The sequence below is a fragment of the Lepidochelys kempii genome, chromosome 1 (assembly GCF_965140285.1).
Source record: "Lepidochelys kempii isolate rLepKem1 chromosome 1, rLepKem1.hap1, whole genome shotgun sequence".
NCBI classification, from domain to species: domain Eukaryota; kingdom Metazoa; phylum Chordata; order Testudines; family Cheloniidae; genus Lepidochelys; species Lepidochelys kempii.
The window spans coordinates 300,236,494-300,255,931 of NC_136380.1; the positions used below are offsets into that span (position 1 = coordinate 300,236,494).

At 39.0% G+C, this 19,438-nt stretch overlaps 2 protein-coding genes across 3 annotated transcripts; one reads left to right on the plus strand and one right to left on the minus strand.

Annotated features, from left to right (window-relative positions):
* Positions 1-1,336: 1,336 nt before the first annotated feature.
* Positions 1,337-9,803, minus strand: THAP5 (THAP domain containing 5). Of its 2 annotated transcripts, none has more exons than XM_073328076.2 (3): positions 9,583-9,803; positions 7,490-7,679; positions 1,337-2,316 (listed from the first exon to the last, which is right to left on the minus strand). In XM_073328076.2, the coding sequence occupies exons 1-3, from the start codon at positions 9,663-9,665 to the stop codon at positions 1,360-1,362; spliced, it is 1,230 nt and encodes a 409-aa protein (XP_073184177.1). In that variant the 5' UTR covers positions 9,666-9,803; the 3' UTR covers positions 1,337-1,359. The 2 variants fall into 2 exon arrangements, with proteins under 2 accessions (XP_073184177.1, XP_073184178.1); XM_073328077.1 differs by lacking the exon at positions 9,583-9,803 and adding an exon at positions 9,144-9,523.
* An 82-nt stretch (positions 9,804-9,885) lies between these two features.
* Positions 9,886-18,947, plus strand: DNAJB9 (DnaJ heat shock protein family (Hsp40) member B9). Its single transcript, XM_073328079.2, has 3 exons — positions 9,886-10,004; positions 14,680-14,907; positions 16,455-18,947. The coding sequence occupies exons 2-3, from the start codon at positions 14,691-14,693 to the stop codon at positions 16,889-16,891; spliced, it is 654 nt and encodes a 217-aa protein (XP_073184180.1). The 5' UTR covers positions 9,886-10,004; positions 14,680-14,690; the 3' UTR covers positions 16,892-18,947.
* The last annotated feature ends 491 nt before the right edge of the window (positions 18,948-19,438 follow it).

Here is a 19,438-nt window from a genome sequence, read left to right on the forward strand (position 1 = left end):
TTTATCACCCAAAGCAGTTAAATGCAATGTATCAGAATTATAGCAGTTAGTGTAAACTGGGATTCTATCTCCCCCAATTCCCAACCTTATGTAGCACTAATCCTTGAACAGTAAGACCTTGTCTACATTACAAAATTAAGTCGACCTAAGTTAGGTTGAAGTATAGCCACTGCAGTAATTACTGCACTGATTAACGTCCACACTATGTCCCCTGTCGGTAGTGAGAGTCCTCACCAGAAATGCTTTCACCAATTTAACTGTGTGGGGGCACTGACAGCTGGAACCGTCCCGCCCCCTCCCCACATGGCGGCCTCCAGCTACGCTTCTTGTGGGGGTGGAGTTATTAGGTCGGTGTAGGACGTGACATATCAGTAGGAGCAACATTATATTGTAGACACTTACAGGGTTAGGTAGACATAAGTTACCTTACAGAAGCCTAACTCTGTAGTGCAAACCAACCCTAAGGTGTAGCAGAACATTAAGCCACATTCTGCCACTCTTACTCACTACTATCCACTCTGCAAATACAGTCTTCTTTTCTTCAAGATACAGCTAAGGTATAAATCAGGACGATAACTGTGGTAGATTCTGGTCTGATGCTGGTATTTGAATAGAGGGTTGAAAGTATTTTGCGTCGACAACTTCTGTTTTACTGAACAAAATCTAAAACTTTTGTCTTTTACTAGCATAGAAGCCATTATTCAAATTGTTGTGCGTATTTTAGTATCGTAAAAATTAGGAGCTGAACTGTATTGTCCCTAATGTTCAACTAGAAATAATGTTCTTATTGAAGAAGAAAGGGCAAACTTTGTTTTATTGTATAAATGCAATTTTAATTAAGGTCAACCTGTACAAAAGCTATTAGAATGAATACTAAATGAGGATATAAACAGCAAACACGATGTCAGTACACAATGTATATTATATCTCCCAGTTTAAGAAGCAGTAACTCTAAACTGTTCTTACTCATTTGAGAGTGAACTGGGACAAGATGACTATAACTATTTATTATGTGCCCCACATAGCTGTGATCTCCACTTGGTTTGTACTGAACTGTAAGGCTTATAAATTCTAGAGAAGCTTGAATCTGAGAAAGTTCCTCCCATTTTTATTTCACGACTTTATATTTTATTTTAGATGTTCCTTTTATTCTGCTCATTTATGATTCATGTTTGTGGGCAATAGTCTATCACTGGGCTTCAGCAGAATGGATGACATAACTTTTTCAAGAACACCTGTTATATAGCATTTTTGTGTTATCATTAATATGGCATCATGGAAAAAAGATGTATCATTTATATACAAGGATAATCAAAGAGACTAAAAAAAAGCCATGTTAGAACACCCATTTTAAAGATTTTATTGAATCATAGTCACTTCAAATGTTGTGAAACAATTTTCTACAATCTTGAGCTTTTCTTCAGAAAGCAGGTTTTCCTGTTTTAGTTGTCCAATAAGAGCTTCCAAGGATTTGAGCCTACCTAAAGTTTTTCTTTCCTGTTTTTCAAGGAGTGTTATCTTAGAATGCAGCTTTGCAATTTTTTGCCAGAGATGATCCCTGTCTATGTCTTGTCTGCAATACGAATGCTCAGTTTGTAATACTTCAGTTTCACCATTATTGTTTATATATGCAGATTTTTGAATTTCTATTTCTTCCATGTCTATGAACTCCTGTTTAAGAGGCATGAAAGAACTACTTACCATCGAAGACTCTTTAGAACACTCAGCAGGTACAATGATAGCAATGACAGATTCGTTATTTCCATTAAACTGTTCGATAGTTCGTGTGATTGTACTGAGAAAAACTGCGTTTTCACTTGGCTGTACTTCCACAGAGCAGACTGCAATATGTGAGTTAGCATTCTCAGCTAGATGGTCAATAACTGGCCCACCCGCATTTTTAAATTTCAAAGATGAATCCAGGAATTCAGGGTCTGTAACTTGCAGAACCGTGGCTGTACAACTTAAAAGATTCTCTACCGATGTAGGAACATTACTTGCTTCTATGTTCTGGACAGCTTCTGCCATTAAAACAGGTGTTTGTTGAATATGCCGCTCAGATGAACTAAGAATTATGGTGCCCGCTTGTAAGTTTTCTGTATTCTGAAACTGCACTTTCTTTTGTGGAGGTTTGCTCAGGGTTGATAAGCAAATTGCTTCAGTGTTTTCATCTAGCCTTTCTGCAATTGTGACACTTTTCTTTGGCGAACAAGGTTCAAACGATGCAGATACATTATCTGACTCTGCACACACATGGATGTCCTCCCCATCCTCTGTTTTTATCTCTTGTGGCTTGTGCTGAGAAGGGTCTTTTTCCTGGAGGAGAAATGACACCTTTTAACTATAACTACATATAATGCACAAAAGTTTCCTCATTCTGTAATGTGCTATTGAGTAACTATTTTTTGGATAATCACAATTTTTTAAAATATTGCTCAAAGATTAAACAAGTAATTTGCCAACAATCCATATATTTATCTCCAATAGAATGTTTTCCTTAAACTCTGTATACCACCAGAGGCACTCTCAAGTATTGGTCTAAAAAACTCTATGTAAAATACTTTTATAAACCTGAAATTGTTTTAGAATTCTTCATGTAAATTGATGACACATACAATAGAAACAACAAGTTGCCTTTCTCTGACAAACTGGTTAGCTTCTCCTATTCTATCCCCAAACATGTTATTCGATACAAATTAATGATTGAGTATGCTGCTTTTGCATTACTGAAGCAGCAAAGCAGAAAATCCTGTTTTTTCCACCTAATGTAATTCAGTGGACTGATGGTTCTTTCAGACAACCGCCAAGCGACTTTACTTTTACAGAAATTTAGTACAATGGTAGAAAAGAAACCTAGATCTTCAGTGCATAAGTAACTGAAGTGGGTTATATGGATGTATGTGTGCAATCATGCATATGTGGTAAGCATGCACATCTACACAGGTTTAATTTTAAATATACAAGCAAGCATGGTGTTGAAAGTTTGAACACTTCATAAGGATGGAGACATTTCTTTTATGACTCATGGTAAGTTAACAAGGGGAAAGATCTTACATGGATACTGCTTCTGTTTTTGTCATCATCATCAAGGCTTGCGCTTCCCTGGCTACTCTCTCTTCTCCCCATCTACACAAATCACCTCTCCCCCATGTTAAGGATTAAAATCTACATAAGCTTTTTGATATGTTGGTCATTAATATAAAAATATACTAATGTTGTGTGGTATATTTTTTCAATAGGTTTGATTTTGAAGAGGGTAAGCTGTAGAAGTTGTAGTCATGTTAGGCCAGTAGACTAAGAATAAAAAAAAACAAAAACCTGTAAGCAACTTTAACTTTGCTCACTAAATATAAAAATAAGACAGGCAAGTATTAATAAGAATGTGGGGACAGGATGTAAAAATGGTGTGTGGTGAAAAAAGACAAGTCATTCTAAAGTGTACATTCATAAAGATATGCCTATTCCAGACCACCCATACTGTTGACTGATCAACCTGTTCAGTGTTTTCCATGTCCTTCATAGATAAGAATTAAGTAGGAGTTCAGCAGAGTGACATGGGTTCCATTGCATTCCAATTTAGTTTTGTAACACACTTCAAAATTTAAAGGATTGAAAAAGTTATGGAAATAGCAAAAGTAGTTTCCCTACCTGCAGTGCTATCATCTCTAAAGTGGGTACCTAATGCTCAGAGATTTAAGAATACAGGGTAGCTCCCTTCCTCTGATCTACCAGAAGCTGAAACAGGGCTTCTTTGATTGATTGCTGAGCCCTGCTTCATCTGTTCAGAGATGAGAAAACTGAGAAAACACCCAGATTCTCTTGAAATTCTAACCTAAGGTTCTACCAGAAGCACAGCTAGGCTGGACAGAGAGAGGGAGGGAAAAAAACCCAAAAAACAAAAATCCCATCAGGGTAGAGCACTCACAAGTAGAGCTTTGAGGAATCCCCATTTGTTTTGTACCGAGACATAAGACTGAGCCTCAATATGTAGCTGCAGTACCTCAAGCATGTGAGCAAGGGAGCTGTACTATGGTTTAAGGAATAAAAACTCAAAACACAATCTCCAAAGCATGGAATGAAGGCCCATCACTAGCTGACTGATTGAGCAGTGGGCATCCATACAGGAGCAGAGATATCCTTCATATATACATGTTTTCCTTAGGCTAAACACACATCTCAAGAGTTCTAGTGCCACACTGGCCTTCCTCTCAGCCAGAACACCTGTTAGTAGAACTAGGCATTGGACCCTATGAAGGAGAATCTAGGCTTTCATTAAAAAACCCCCTAACCCTTGTCTTTTCCACGATAGCTTTAAAAACAAACACAAGCCAATGTAAAATGATCACTAGTGTTGAAATGAGCAATCACCTAGGCTCCATTTCTGCAGCATAGGATCTTAATTATTTTCCCATTCACATATATTTTTCATGTAAAAAGGTCACTTGAGTTTGGGAAGTGTCCTAAAGAATCACCTTGCATCTCTAGGAGTTCATGAGAGATGCACACTATACCCCAGTGAGATACTCCTATAAAAAAAAAAACAAAGTCTGGGAGTCAGGACATACGTGCCTAAGCATCTTTATGGATCTGGCCTTCAGATTCTACAGTAAGTGGGGTCATGTAAGTGTCCGGAACAGCTGCCACATACAGGCAGTGAAATGAGCCTCCACGAGGTGCTGGTGAGGAGGAGGAGGAAGCATGCAATATTAAGAGCTATAGTGCCTTGAATAGAGGTGGAATTTTTTTTTTTTGCCAGTGACAAGAGAGGAATATAAAATTGATGCTTTCCTCCTCCTCGTTTTGGGGATTCCCAAAACACAGTTTCATCCAGGGAATGTTTCATGTATTGCTGACTGGGAAGAAGCTACAGGGAAACTGTTGTTAAAATATTGGCAGCATAACCTCAAAGTATTCGTACAGCTTTATAGATCAATTATCTACGTAACATCTCCTCTGTAAAGATTGTGATTAGACTATGAACACAGACGTAAAAAAGGAAGGTTATGCTTCTGCTAAATGCAAATCACTACCTTTCTCTCCCTATAGTTAGCAACAAACTAATATTTAAGCAATAATTATTTGAGGCAAGAACCATCTTTTTGTTTTGTGTTGTACTGTGCCCAGCATAATGGGGTTCTGCCCTATGAGTAAGGCTTCTAGCAGCTATGGTAATACAGAAAATAATAATTTAATTCCATAAAGATTTTTAGATCATCCCAAAAAATTACTATTACTGTGTCATGAACTGCTGGATTTTCTTTCCATATTTTTAAGCAACTCATAGTTTTCATCCTAGAGATTGAAAACCTGTTTATATTAAGTTCACCTGCAATTCAAGGAAACCCACACTTATTTCTGGAATTCATTTATTATATTTTAAATCTCAAAAGTCTGTGTTAAATGTTTTCTTTTTCAATATCAAAGTAGCTAGATAGACACAAATTTCAGTTTTATAAATTAAGCTACGATGGAAACTAAATATCCATCTTTGTACCCTGCCTCTAACACTTCTCTCTACTGGATGCTTCAGAGAAATAGTAGTAAACCCCTGTAGTCTCCTTCAAAACATTTATATTAAAAACAATACTACGATATATGTGAAGCACTGGGTCTTTACCTGACCAGTTGAATGGGAAATGTCTTCATGACACAACATGGGGATCAGATGAAAGAAGGCTGATAGTCCTTACAAATTTTACTCTGGATAGTTTAAAAGCAGATCCCAGTTGTTATTCATACAAAGTGTAAAACGATTCTGTGTCCATTACCATTTACAGGATGTAACCATTTTTTATACTTCTGTGTAAAAGGAATACCTGAGAAAGCAACTCGTGTTGGAAAATTTTAACTAAACAAGATTTGAGTATTATACTTCTGAAAGAGTATATGAAGTTGTTTTGTTGGATCATATTAAAGACGTTCTGTATTAAAATCACAAATGAGTTTGATTCCCCATAGTTTAAATTCCAGGGTATTATTAAGAGGTCTCTTGGTTTTTGGTCTCTTATTTTTACTGTTTCTCTCCCTCTCTGTGTAAAACTTGCAAGCTGCTAATTGTGTTAGTACATCCTAAGACAGAGTCTGTTCTCAGAGCAATACTTTGTAACAACAACTACTCACAAAGAGAGAGACTCAAAGCGATACTTTGTAACAACAGCACACAGAGACTCCCCGCCCTTTTGTTGTATTCATCTCGCTTTGTTGACAATCGTGATTAAAATAGAGATAGCGGATGTATGTGGATGGATGCTTGCTGTGGATAATAACTGAATGATCAGGGAGGTGCCATCCTAAGAATTCAGTGTCCATAGGCCGAAGAAGGCGTCAAGTGGAAACAACCAGAGGACCCCAGGAGGGCAGACTGGAATCCACCCCACAGTCTCAAGGATGGGAGAACTGAAGAACAAGATAACTTCTGACAGCACGGAGCCATCAGGAATGTGCCATCTGCTGACTGATTCAGCAACAGCATGATGACACAATTCCCATAGACTGGCATAGGAATAAATTCCTATAAAAATAGACTCTAGAAAGTGAGAACTTTGGGGTCTGATTCTGCAAACCAACTTCCAGGAGCATCAGATGTGCATCTGACAAGGCCCTGCTCCATCCTCATGTCCAGGCCACCTGGCCAGTGGCTTGGCACGAGCAACTCTAAGTCTGGTAACTATGATAATAGCCTTGCAGAACGTGTGTGTGTGTGTGTGTGTATCAATATGAAATTGAATGGAATGTTATAGCTATAACTAACTGCTTACTATGATTCTTTCTGTATTCACAATAAATGTGGCATTTTGTGTGTGTGTGTGTGTGTGTGTGTGAATCAATATGAAATTGAATGGAATGTTATAGCTATAACTAACTGCTTACTATGATTCTTTCTGTATTCACAATAAATGTGGCATTTTGTCTTATTCCCTTTAATAAGATCCTGCTGGTTTTTATTTTATTGGTATAACAAAGTATACTGAAGTTCTAAAAAACTTATGAAGAAGCAGATGATAACCCATTATGGTATATTATACTGTATAAAGCAGTAACTGCTTTGCAGGGATATGCCAATGAAAATACACAGCATGAAAAATAGCAATATTTTTATAATTTGAGCCTGGACTCCTGATCCTTTAGTGAATTTTATATTAGAAAGAGGAGAGTCAAGAAAGAAAAGACATACACATGCTGAAACTGAAAACATTTTAAAAAGCTAATGTTTTTATACCATATGAATACATTTATTGTTAATAAGGTGGCCCTGACAAAATTAGCTATTTGAAACAAAATAGCAGCTGTAAAAGAAACATTAGTATTTGGACAGAAATTACCTAACAGCAACACTTCCAAGATTGGGTCTCAATCAAAAGTATGAAATTATTAGATGTTCAAAAGAAAAAAATTCCAAGTATTACTTTGTATGTATGGTTTTGAAAATTATACTATACTAATATCCAGCCAACACAGCGCTGTATTAAATAATAAAGTGACACATTACCTGATTATCAGGCAAAGAGAAAATAGTTGGTATTGCAGTATGTTTCAAATATCGAATTCCCCATCGCACATCAAGAGAGTCAGGGGTAAAATGGTCACTGCACAGGAGTTGGTGCTTACTGGGAGTCCACGTGTCACGTTTCATATTCCGCAACCATTTCTCAAGTCTCTCTTTATCATGAAGTGGAAACCTGGTTTAAAAGATTTGCACAAAATTAGTTTTATACTTTTTTCAAATAAAATCTCTTCATCTCACTCCTAAATCTTCCCTTACACAAGAATCTATCCTAAGTTTTTATATAGTGCTTATAAGTGCTAATTCTGGTAACCATGAAACTTACATCTAGATAATCATGTGTGGGGAAATCTTGGCTCCACTGAACTCAACGGCAAAACTCCCACTGACATCAAAGGTGACATCCTTGCCCCAAAAACATCTAATATGGGCTGATCTGGGAACCCTTGTTCAAAAAACAGTTTCCAGTGAAGGCCCTGGGAATACTTGCTTCAGTAGAAAAGTAGGAGGATGTGGTCCTTATTTTGTTTTAACAAATAAGCAAGCAATTCTCAAATTATTGGATTCCACCTATTACTTTAATTTTGTTTTAATTATATTTCTCTTAATCTAGTTGTGCACATTCCTAAATTTGGGGGGTTTTTTAATTCAAAAAGCCACTCTACTAGTTTAGGTTAAAAAATAATTGTATAAAATATAATAATAATAGTGTTTCTGTCTCCCTCTTCCCAAACGTTCTTTTGCAGTGATGTGAACCCAAACAGTAACACTGATTAGTCCATGAGATCTAGAGAGTGAAAGACTAAAAGCTAATAAAAGGAACCTGACTAGAGTAATTTTTATCATCCAAATTAAGTGAAAAGGAAAAGAGAGCACCAACAGTGGCAGGATTTTTTTAAAATTTGTTTTTAAAATACTGTTATGCAAAGTGACAGACAAACCCCAGGGGAAACAGAATGTAGGGGAGGGCTAAACAGAAACAATGTAAGCAAAGCCATGAAACTTGTCTAGTGAGTCAGTTTCCTGCCTATCACATCTGGAAGTTCATAGATCAACCTTCATAGATCAAGTTCATAGATCAAAATCAGTCTTATCAATGGCAGTGAAAAATATCAATGGCACTAAAAAAAAGTCAAGCATTTCCACGTACAGTAACATTATCATTCAGCGCAACCTCAGTTCACATCTCTCACCAAAAAGACACGACAAGACGCCAAAAAGGTTAGGATTCTCAGCTCCTTAAATATCTCTTTAGTTTTGACATGTAGCCAACTATAATACACATATCCAATCACTGTCACACTCAAACCACAACCTTGAGGTTTGATGTTAAGGTATAAATGGTCACAGGGTGTCCGGGGGATGTGAAAAGTACTGTAGATGTCAGTAGTGGGGTGGAGACTGGTGGCAAAATTCATCAGAGCCTCCTGGCACCTGCTGAAGACCCAGCTAGCCTGGAGCCTTTTTACAGAGTCCACAGCATACCCTAATCCCAGGGGGCAACCAGATCTCCAGCCTCCTTGGGCTCACCCTGACACAGACCCACTCCCCGAACCCCCTTCTACCCCCCCCCCAGCAGCTTTTAATAACGCTTTAGTGTTCGTTCAATGTTTTACTCCGTCCCTAGCTAAACACTGACCGGGTAGAACCTCTGTGCAGAGGCGCAGCAAGCCCCGAGCTGGCCTGGGCAACGAGCAGAGCGGGGCTGAGGAAAGGGAGTTGGGGAACCGGAGCGGGTAGGGGCGCACTGCAGCTCCCAGAGCAGCCCCCCGCCCAGCGGGGCTATGAGGAGGTTGAAGCACAGGGCCTAGAGCCCATGGACAGCAGGTCCTGCGCCCCGCTACAGAGACACCCCAGCGAACGCTTGGTGCGGCCTGGGCCCGAGGGAGGGCGAGGAGCGGGCTGAGCGAGGGCGCCCGGCGAGGCAGGCAAGGGAGAGGCCCCGCTCCCAGGGCGACGGGCCCAGCACCGAGGGGGTGCGAGCGCGCCCTGGCGCTGCTGCCTCAGGATGGGAGGGCCCTGGGCTCCAGCGGAGCGTCCCCTCCCGCCGCGGGACCGCCGGGCCGGCCGGCACTCACGGGTAGAAGCTCAGCTTGCGCTGGTCCCTGGCGCTCTGGCCTCCCCGGTTCTTGCAGCAGGACGCGGCGCAGTATCGGGGCATAGCGGGCGCTGGAGGACCCAGCCCGAGGGGGAACCATACACGCAGGCAGCGGGGCGCGGGGATCGCCGAGACAGCGGCAGCCCCTGGACGCTCGCCCCGACCGCCGCCCCACTTCCGCTTCCCCAGGGCTCTGACCCCCCCCCCATCGGCTCATCAGCCGGAAGTAACGTGACTCTTCAGGGTTCACAACACCCTTCCACGTGCACTAACGCGGCGGTGTCACGTGAGACAGGGCAGCCAATAGTGTAGCGCTTCGTGTAGGATTCGATCTACGGTTGCGGCCGCCGTGTTCGTCCGCTCAGAGCAGGAGGAGAGGAGCGCGCGCGCGCGGGGCGGGAGGTGAGCGCAGTCGTGAGGCGGCGACAGCGCCCCGGCTTTTGCGTTGGGGCGGGAAGGTGTCGGGATTTCTCTGCTCTTTGGGGTGGGATGTTTTTGTTTCAGGTCACTCTGATGTTTCTCAGGTTCTCGGGCCCTGCTTTTTATTCTCTTCTCTCCTCTTCCCCCGGGAGGAGGGTGTGTGAAGTGCTGAGCTCCCCTCGGTGTGGGGGCATCTGTGCTTGTGTGGTGCTGCGCTGCTGCCTTGGCATTTGGACACTGGGTTTATGTAAAACTTTTTTTTTTTTAAACAGGGTCGCGTCCAGTCAGTGTAATGAGGTTTAATTTGGCTAGGAGGGCTGTGAGAAAGGTGGGCTGGGGGGGGGGGGGGAGGAGAGGCAATAGCCTCCCCTCCCAGACTTCAGTCACTTGTCTCCATGATAAATTCTCCAGAATAATAGTAAACCCCATAATTTTATTTACATGGACGTTATGGGTGAGGTTTGGGGGGGTCAGCAACTAAATGACCCCATACAAACTGCAGTGGACTTCACAGGTTCCCCCTAGCATTGAGGTCAGGTTCTCTCACTGATTCTCTTTCAAAATCACAAGACTGTTTTTAAGGAATTGTGTCTGATAGCTAAAGCCTAATAAGGATTTTTTTAATTAACTTGACTATATTTTTTTCTAACACACTTAAAAACCCAGAAATACTTAAAACAGTTTAAAGCTCTGAATGCTCCCATGTAACGTTTTCATCCAGATATGACAGCATTTTGATAACGAGCACATGAGGAAAGGAAAGTGAAACTTATCTGTCTTTCAGATTCCGAACTGAAATAAAAGAAAGATATGCAGAATAAATGGTGACAAGTGGGGTTTTTTTTTAAATAATTGTTATAATAAAGGTACTGATACTAAGTTGGATTTAAATAAAGCTTTTTATGCTGCCAAAAAAATGCATCTATTTTACATAATGCCAGGTTAGTAAATTCATATTGTAGTAAAGAAAATACACTGTCAGCTATTAATAGTTAGAGCTAATCTAATATACAGGCCTTGCTAGTGTTTTGTGATAGCCTTTTGTCAATTAAAGTACTTTTAAACATTAGCCATTTTCAACATTGCTCTTAAGTCTGATACCATGGGGATGTTGAAACAAGCTGAACATTGCATAAGGTTTATATTGTTAGAAATAGTGTTTTCGGGAACTTTGTCTAAAACATTCTGAAGAACAACCAGTTTAATCTGAACTGGGGTTTCTTTTAAAATATGGCACAACTTCAGTGTTATTTTTTCATATAAAAATTAAAATGCTTTACAACTTCTATACAAGCCAATAGACAATATGTAGTATAAAACTGTTTTGCAGGAAAGAGTAGTTTAAAATAATTGGAATGCGTGCATGTGGTAATAATGTCAGTATACAAGTCATAGAAGTTGAGAAGCTTAGGTGGATTGAAAAGATTTGAAGGCAGGAATGGGGGGGGGGGTAGTTTGCAGCAGTTTTTGGGAGGTGCAGGAGTCATTTCTGGCCAAACTGCCCTTCACTAGTGGGAGTGGATAAAGTCAGATGTTAGAATGAGCAGGGGTGCATAGACTCTATCTATGAGAGAATAGGGCAATCTTATAAATAAGGAGGTCAGTTTTGAAAAGGATACTAGAATGAAGAGGAAGCCCATGGAGGTGTTTAGAGAGAGGCCAGATGCACTTCTGATTTCTGGCTACTTATGGGAGAAGTGCAGCAGTGTTGTACACTTGCTGGTTTTGGGAAAGCTGATTTTTGGAAGTCTGAGGAAGAAGGCATTTTAGTGATCAAGGTGTTAAATGATTGGGCAAATGTTTCAGCATAAGTGGAATAAAAGGGTTTACCTGAGCAATGTAGTGCCAATGGTCATAGGCAGATATGTATAGACAGGGTATGGAGTTTGGGGTTCAAGATGAAATCAAGGTTATGAACTGTAGTGACTAATTGGAGTTAACTGAGGTGGATGTTTGTCATGCTCAAGAAAAGCGTTCCTGATTTTATGGAATTGAGATGAAAATCCACAGGTCCATACCTGTGAAGGGTGAACAGGCAGGAAACACTGAAAGTGTGGGAAAACATGTACAGATTCATAGTATTCAGTATGAACAAGGGAAGAGACTAGATGTAAAAAAGAAGAGGGTCTAGAAATCTTGCTGTACTTGTACTAATATATTTAGTATTGAGGAAGAGAGGTGCCAGAATGAATTGTACACTTCGTAGCTAAATACACTGATCAAAATACAGTTCCATTTTGAGACTAGCCCTTAGAACACTGACACTTGGCATACTACCAGCCAAGCAAATGTTTAGGAGGGCATTAGATATATATATATATATATCTAGTCTCCAAAGGATTGGGTGGTAGGATGTCAGAGCATACAAATAGTATTGAATATACTTTCAGTATTAGTAGTCACTGAAAAGATATAAACGATTTCATATAAACTGATATAAAGATATAAACTGTATAGGTCTGATTTTAAGTTCAGAACCAAAAGGAAGCCCTCTATTTATTTAAATACAAATGGGCCTACAAATCAAGTCCTGTCATGTTACAGCTAAATATTGGGTTTGATCTTTAGCCATGAATTTCTTTTTATGGATATATGCTCTTCTTAAAATCTTTTGTAATCAAGGAAATCCACAAAACAAAATTTGTGTATAGCAAATGTTTTATGGGCCCGTATTCTCCAAAAACAATCACGGCCATCAAAGCCATACAGGTTTCAGAGTAACAGCCGTGTTAGTCTGTATTCGCAAAAAGAAAAGGAGGACTTGTGGCACCTTAGAGACTAACCAATTTATTTGAGCATGAGCTTTCGTGAGCTACAGCTCAGCATTCTGACTTATTCAGGGGAAGTAGAATGGAGCTGTCATCAAGGCAAGAAATGTATTGGACCCATGCTCCGATTCAACATTTTCCCTGGCTGAGTTACAGTCAGTGATGCCCAGGGAAATAGTGTGTCCACTCCCTCACCTAATCCTGCACTGAGATGATATATTATTTTTTCTGAGTATGCTTAGTGCAATCCCCTGGCATTCTGCTGGCTGGATGAAGTCCAACTCTATCTTCGGGCACTCTATGTCCTCACTACATATCTTGGAAGCTTCTCCTTATTCCAAGGGACAATCAAGTTCTAGATAGTTAGGCTTCTTCTTGAAAGGATTCCTAGTATGCTGACTAATTGAATATAGCATGTGCCTGTTTTGTAATTGGTACTGTCTGTTTAACATTAAGCTTTTCTTTTTAAATGACTGACGATGTGTACTGTGTACAGATTTACTGGTCATCATTTCCTTAACCTGGCACTAGCTTGTTTTTTAACTCCAAACTTTTTATCTGTATCTCTGATAGATTGTACAATTCTCGACTATCTGATAAATCAACTATTTTAATCTTCACAAATGCCACATGCTGAAAGTTCCCCAGTGCACTTTGATCTTATGTTCTAAAACTGTTTTGGATCTTACAGAAAGCTTCAACCCAGAGTGAATTTCAAGTGCTCAGTTAACTATTGGTATATGGCAGGTTTCAGAGTAACAACCGTGTTAGTCTGTATTCGCAAAAAGAAAAGGAGTACTTGTGGCACCTTATAGATGAACCAGTTTATTTGAGCATAAGCTTTCGTGAGCTACAGTTCACTTCATCGGATGCATAAAGTGGAAAATACAGTGAAGATGTTTTTATACTGTACACAGTAGCTCACGAAAGCTTATGCTTAAATAAATTGGTTAGTCTCTAAGGTGCCACAAGTACTCCTTTTCTTATTGGTATATGGGGGGCTTACACATCTAACTCCCAATGATACTGATTATAAGTCCTCTATATCAAGAATATTGTAGACTTTTTAGTTATCAAAACTGCATTTAACTGCAAGCCCATCCCATGTTTTTCTTCACCGAGAAAGGACAAATTTGCACTTTGTAATGGGACTCTGTGGCCAGTGGTCTCTTGCTCCACCACAGTAGTCTCTTAGGCCATTTAACTGGCCCTTTGAAATTAGGAGTGGGGGTTGGGATTCAGACTTTTCTCTTTCTTGAAGATCAGCACTAGGCCCTGTAGCAGCCCAGTGTGTGTGACGAGAATGTCTTTCTTGGGCCTTCTGCTCAATAGAGGCAATGGTTCTTGCCAGTTCCTTCTCAACCTCTTTGGGTAGCTCCATGTTCACAGCTCTTTTCACTTTCTTTCAAATGCTGCTGCTTGCTATCTGGTGACAGACAAGTATTCCTAAAAATGGTATATGTAGCTGTTGGACAAAATACAGAAAGCAAATACTGGGCCTTGCAATGAAAATGGCTAGTTAGTGAATACTAAATGTTTGGACCAGGACTGCAGGTGCTGGGGTGGGGGGAGATGAGGCAAGTGTAAATATGAATAAAAGAAGAAACTATGGGCATTTCTGTTGCAGGTGACAGCGTGGTGTGGAGATAATTCAAATCCCTAAACCCATCATACTGGGTACTGAAAATTCTGCAAAAGGGAGCTTCTTGAGCAAAAGTGAAATTAAACATGGTTCCATCTCTAATTGTTGCATGGTTCCTACTTTTAAACATTATAGACTTGCCTGTTTTAGTTAGCAAAGATGCAATTGAATTGTCTTAAGTTACTGCCCTACTTCAGAGAAAAAAATCGTGACCATTTGTATTCAAGTCTTTTTCTATCTTTTCTAGGCACTTCAGAAATGGCTACCACACAGTCTGTCTTCACATTTGCTGTCTGCATTTTAATGATAACCGAATTAATATTGGCTAGAGAAAGTTACTATGACATTTTAGGAGTTCCAAAAAATGCATCTGACCGCCAGATCAAGAAGGCATTTCACAAACTGGCCATGAAGTACCACCCAGACAAAAATAAGAGTCCTAGTGCAGAAGCAAAGTTCAGAGAAATTGCAGAAGGTAATATAAATTATGTGGTAGTATTAAAGAGGGCTATGGATTGTTTAAGTCTGGGCTTGAAATGTCTGTCTGTACTCTTTTAACTTTTCTGTTGGGTTAAAAATTACACCAGTTTATGACACACAGCCTGCTATATCTAGTCAGTTCTAGAATAGGGCCACAAAAGTGCTCCTGGTCAAAGGCACCTGTGACAGTATCTTTGTCTACCAGAACTAGAAATGTTATTTCTGCTGCTGGTAGCTAGAAGTGTCTAGTCTTAAAATATTATGTCTGATTACTATCTTGATTCCCCCCTCAGTTGAATTGTGACATGATTTCAGTGGTGGCTGTCTGTAATAACTTCAGATAGAAACAAACACTTTAACATTTAGTCTTCAAGTGGATCTTTCATGATGCATTTACTAGTGGCTAATTGTATTAAAATTGAAATGAGTGGCAAGGAGCAAAATAATAACTGATACTTAAAACCCCCTTTCCAGTGTCATAAATGTAACCTTATGATACCATAAAATGTAATTGCAACTCCACTCTTCTTAGCTGTGTCTGTGAAGCTATCAGTAGTTCCTCTTTTCATGTTCTGTAAGTGCTGCTTTTGATTCTTTATTGAACATTGTCATGACAAAAGAGTGCATTGTAATGGCCCAAGTCACACTTCTCTCTAACAGCAGAGTTAGAACTTTCTTTGTGTAGAGTATTTGAAAGCCCTTTAAAAAAAATTAACAAATAGAGGAACAGAAATATAGTTGAAATTGTCCTAACTGGGCAAGGCACACATGTTGAAGTCCATTGTTCTCTTGTGAAGTAGAAATGCTGACAGACCCATACATTTTTACAAGCTATGGTCCTGGGCCAAAGATCAGGTAGAAACTTCATTTCCTAGTCTAATAAACCTAGATTTGTGTATTGCATGTATCATTAACTTGTTCATGTGGAGCACCACTCTTTTGTTTGTAAACCAACCTTGTTTCCCTACTGTTCTGCATTAAGCACAGTTTGGTTTAGAGATGTGTGCTGCAGTACCTCTGCAACATAGCTTGTTCCTACTGCTTTAATAATTATCAAATGGAAAGTTTTTATCTGAAAACCATCACAGGATGACAGAGTTCCTGTGATAGGAATGCGTTGAACAGTTTAAAGGGAGGGGAAAGCTTGGCTTGCCAAGTCTTTTTACATCTCCTTCCCTCCCTCCCCCCATTTCACTGCCATTTGAAAGAAAATATTTAACTGCTGTTCTTTAGTGCCTGGTGGTTAAAATACTAATTTATTTAAATAGAATATAGTCTATAAGGATAAAATTACAGGATACATTTTGTCTTGACTTACTGCATGAGAACACTTGCGTGGTTATTTTAGAATTACATGAATGTTTAGCGAAATTGTGGCTTAACTTCATTATGTGAATATTGAAAGTATCACTTTCACCTGTTCTTGTCATCACTGATGTGCTTGCTGCTTAAAAAAAGAAAGGCGAATGATTTTGACAGGAAGATTTAAATCTGACTATATGTGAAATTCTGACCTAATTTCTCATTTCAATACTTCTACAGCATATGAAACATTATCGGATGAGAATAAACGAAAAGAATATGACCAATTTGGCCATGGTGGAGGACAAGGAAATAATGGAAGCCCATTCCAACAGTCATTTAATTTCAACTTTGATGACTTGTTCAAAGATTTTGACTTGTTTGGTCAAAACCAAAACTCACGGTCAAAGAAGCATTTTGAAAATCACTTCCGGGGTCATCGGGAGGCTCACAGCAGGCAAAGACGTTCTTTCCAAGATTTCTCCTTTGGAGGTGGACTGTTTGATGATGTGTTTGAAGATATGGAAAAAATGTTTTCTTTCAGTGGCTTTGACAATGCACACCAGCACACAGTACAAACTGATAGCAGATTCCATGGATCTAGCAAGCATTGTAGGACTGTCACTCAGCGCCGAGGAAACATGGTTACTACATACACAGACTGTTCTGGACAATAATATTTCCTTTTTCTTCCATATTTCTCTTCCCGTTTCCTCACCTTGATGATTTTCTTGTTTAGTGCTAATATGGAACAAAAACTCTTCTCTGAACTGTCTCATAAACTATTAAAGTATGTAACATTGCGGTAAAGAAATTCTAATTAAACTAATTCTTGCAGCTAAAACATGCAGCAAAGTGGGAGATGAGTGCCTCATCTGTCTAGAAAAGGCTGTGTATGGGGGAAATATTTCCCATATAAAATAAGAAATGTTTACCAAATTGAAATATATTTCAATTTTTTAACATAGGAGGGTGTGGGTGTTTTTTTGTTTTTGTTTTTGTTTTATTTTTTAATTAAATATTCTTACCTTAATATGACTTTTGTCTACACCCCTGGTAGGATGTTTGACTTACTGATGCATGTATAGCCACATGAGTTAAACTAATTATTGTGAAGTGTTAAACTTACAACTTCCTCTTTTTTCTTTTAAAAAAAAATCCTTATAGACTTAACTTGCAGTATTCAGCTGCTGTAGACTACGTTGTGGGAACTATGTATAATTCACACACAATACAGCAGTGAAAATTCAATTCATCTGCATTTTAACTTGCATGATCAGTTCTAGAAATGTGAATGTAGAACATCTTTAAAACAGTGTAAGGAACCATTGCCTGGAGTTTAGAAGTTTGTTTGTATCTCCAAATGTCCTTTCATTGGCCACAAGCCTGTAAAGACTTTAGCATGAACATAGCTGTGCATATGTGAGTTGTCTGACTCCAGCGGGACTACTTGTGTGTGTAAAGTTGTGTACATGTGTAAGTCTTTGTAGGATCCAGGACATTATCTATCTAAAAACTAAATATGAGAACCTGTATTATTGTAGTACATACTTACTATTTAGTTATGTCCCCTGGAAAATGGGGTAGTGAAAGTTTATTTTATCCTCAAATTATTGCTTTTTAAATTCTCCTCATGATGTTATAGTGAACTTAAACTAAGTAAAATTAGATCCCTATGCCTGATGTGACTTGTAGGTTAAACAAGTACATTTTTGTAGTAAATAGATCTGCAAACTCCATCACAGATTTCTTCATATAAAAGAATTATTGTCCCAGCTTCACAACTTGAAAAGTAAACTCTCTTCTCCAAGTGAATAAACAGCAAAATTGAAAGTCAAACTTCTTGTGGTATTTGTTTAGTTACATTTGGCAATTGAGTCTGCCGTAGTGGTGGTGGCATACTAAAGTTGTCATTTGCTATACAGCCAGCAATGAAGTCCATAAGCCACTATAAAGTGGAAGAAAAACCCTCCATATCCAAATGTCACCCTAATAGATCTCTACATCAGTCCTTGAAGATTTTCTTCGAGTATTAATATAGGACTGACTGGACTTCCATGTAGTCACTGTATCAAACTGCATCTTTTCAGTAAAATGGCTGCCACCCACAATTGAGAATTGCCAGTTGTAACTTTAAACTAATGTTTAGAATTACATTTCACTTACTTTATGTGAAAACTTACCTTTCACGTTGATTGAGTGAGCAAATTGAGTGTAGGGTTCTGTAAGTTGCTGTGTCCTAAATAAGCTTCATCTTTTTAAAAAGCCCTAGACTAATTTTATTATAAGGAAGAGACTTTGCCCTTCAGCTCTCATTTAATATTCCGCCGCTACATCCTCACTCATCGTGCTAACCTTCCCATGGCTGTCAATATTGTCTTTTGTTAAATTTCACTCACCTAGAAGCCTAGAAAGGATTTTTGTGTTTTTCTCTTTCATCCTTTGTCTACTTTATTTATAAATTGACTAATACCTCATATTCTGTCTTTATAAAAAGCCAGTAATTTGTGAAACCTTATCAGAATGTGCAATATTCTTATGGTGGAGAGAAATGTGCTTTTATTTTTTGTGCAAGTAGATTTTAATTCTGTTGTGTACTTTAATGTAAATTTCTGCACTTTTCCATAACATACTCTATATGGATATTAATCCTATGGATACATGTAAGCAAAAATAGCAACTGTCGTTCATACAACATGGGTATGTAAGTAAACAACTATTTACAACTTGAAATGCATTCTTGTAAACTATTTTGTCCCACGGCATCAAGATTACAAACATCTTCGTACTGTTTGGGAAAAGCCTCCTTTTCCCTTGGAGAAAAATTGTACACATTAAATGTTGGCATAAAAAGTGCATGCCAGCATAATATATTCAGGTTGTATATTGCTGAATGCTCATTACTGGTGTAGACTGCTAAAACTCATCTAGGTAAGAGGCATCTTAGTAAGGGAGATGGGAAGGTGTGGGAGATGATGTGTGGTTTTTGTTTTTGTTTTGTTTTGTTTTTAGTGGAAAGACTAATAATGTTGAAATCACACTCTAAGAAGTTCTGGTTCTGTTGATTTTCATGGGCTTGAAGTTCCCTACCAGAACCAAGCTTCCATTAAATTCCTTCTCTCTCTAGCAGGGCCTGAGCTCTTCCTTTTGGCTGTTGACCCAGCCCTCTCGCTAAGGAGAGGCCTTTACCCAAAATTCTCCACCTACCTCAGAATAAAACAAGC